Source organism: Wasmannia auropunctata, unplaced genomic scaffold (genome assembly GCF_000956235.1).
Source record: "Wasmannia auropunctata unplaced genomic scaffold, wasmannia.A_1.0 LD301525.1, whole genome shotgun sequence".
Lineage (NCBI taxonomy): Eukaryota > Metazoa > Arthropoda > Insecta > Hymenoptera > Formicidae > Wasmannia > Wasmannia auropunctata.
In genome coordinates, this window is record NW_012061365.1 from 1 (window position 1) to 417 (window position 417).

At 34.8% G+C, this 417-nt stretch overlaps 1 protein-coding gene across 1 annotated transcript; it reads right to left on the minus strand.

Moving 5' to 3' along the window:
- Window positions 1–8: 8 nt before the first annotated feature.
- On the minus strand, window positions 9–361 carry LOC105461253 (ATP-binding cassette sub-family A member 3-like; the record flags this gene model as incomplete). The annotated part of the gene is made up of 2 exons (XM_011707750.1): window positions 9–51; window positions 126–361. Coding segments are annotated over 2 exons (279 nt in total), but the record flags the coding sequence as incomplete, so codon positions are not given.
- Window positions 362–417: the final 56 nt, after the last annotated feature.

Consider the following 417-nt stretch of genomic DNA (forward strand, 5'->3'; position numbering starts at 1 on the left):
ACGTGTGCTCTTCCGATCTGTTTGTGGACAGTATCCCATCTCAGAAAGATACTGCAGAAAGTAATCCTCTAATATTATAAACAATAATAGCATTAAACAAATTAAATTACTATACAAGTTATTACCTTGAACCTATTTAAATGGATTTCAGCTTGCTTTAAGTACATTATACCACTATTAGACATTTCTTCTCCCGTTAGCATCCTAAAAATTGTACTCTTTCCGGCATCGTTTACGCCGAGTAATCCAAAACATTCCTGTGGCTTCACTCGAAAACTGATTTCTTTCACAGCCATTAGCTTGCCATAATATTTGCTTAATTCATACACTAAGAAGAGACTGTTCCCGTCATTTAAGGAATCTAGGAATTAAGGCATTTTCTACTTATACACCTAATACATAGATAGGAAGAGCACA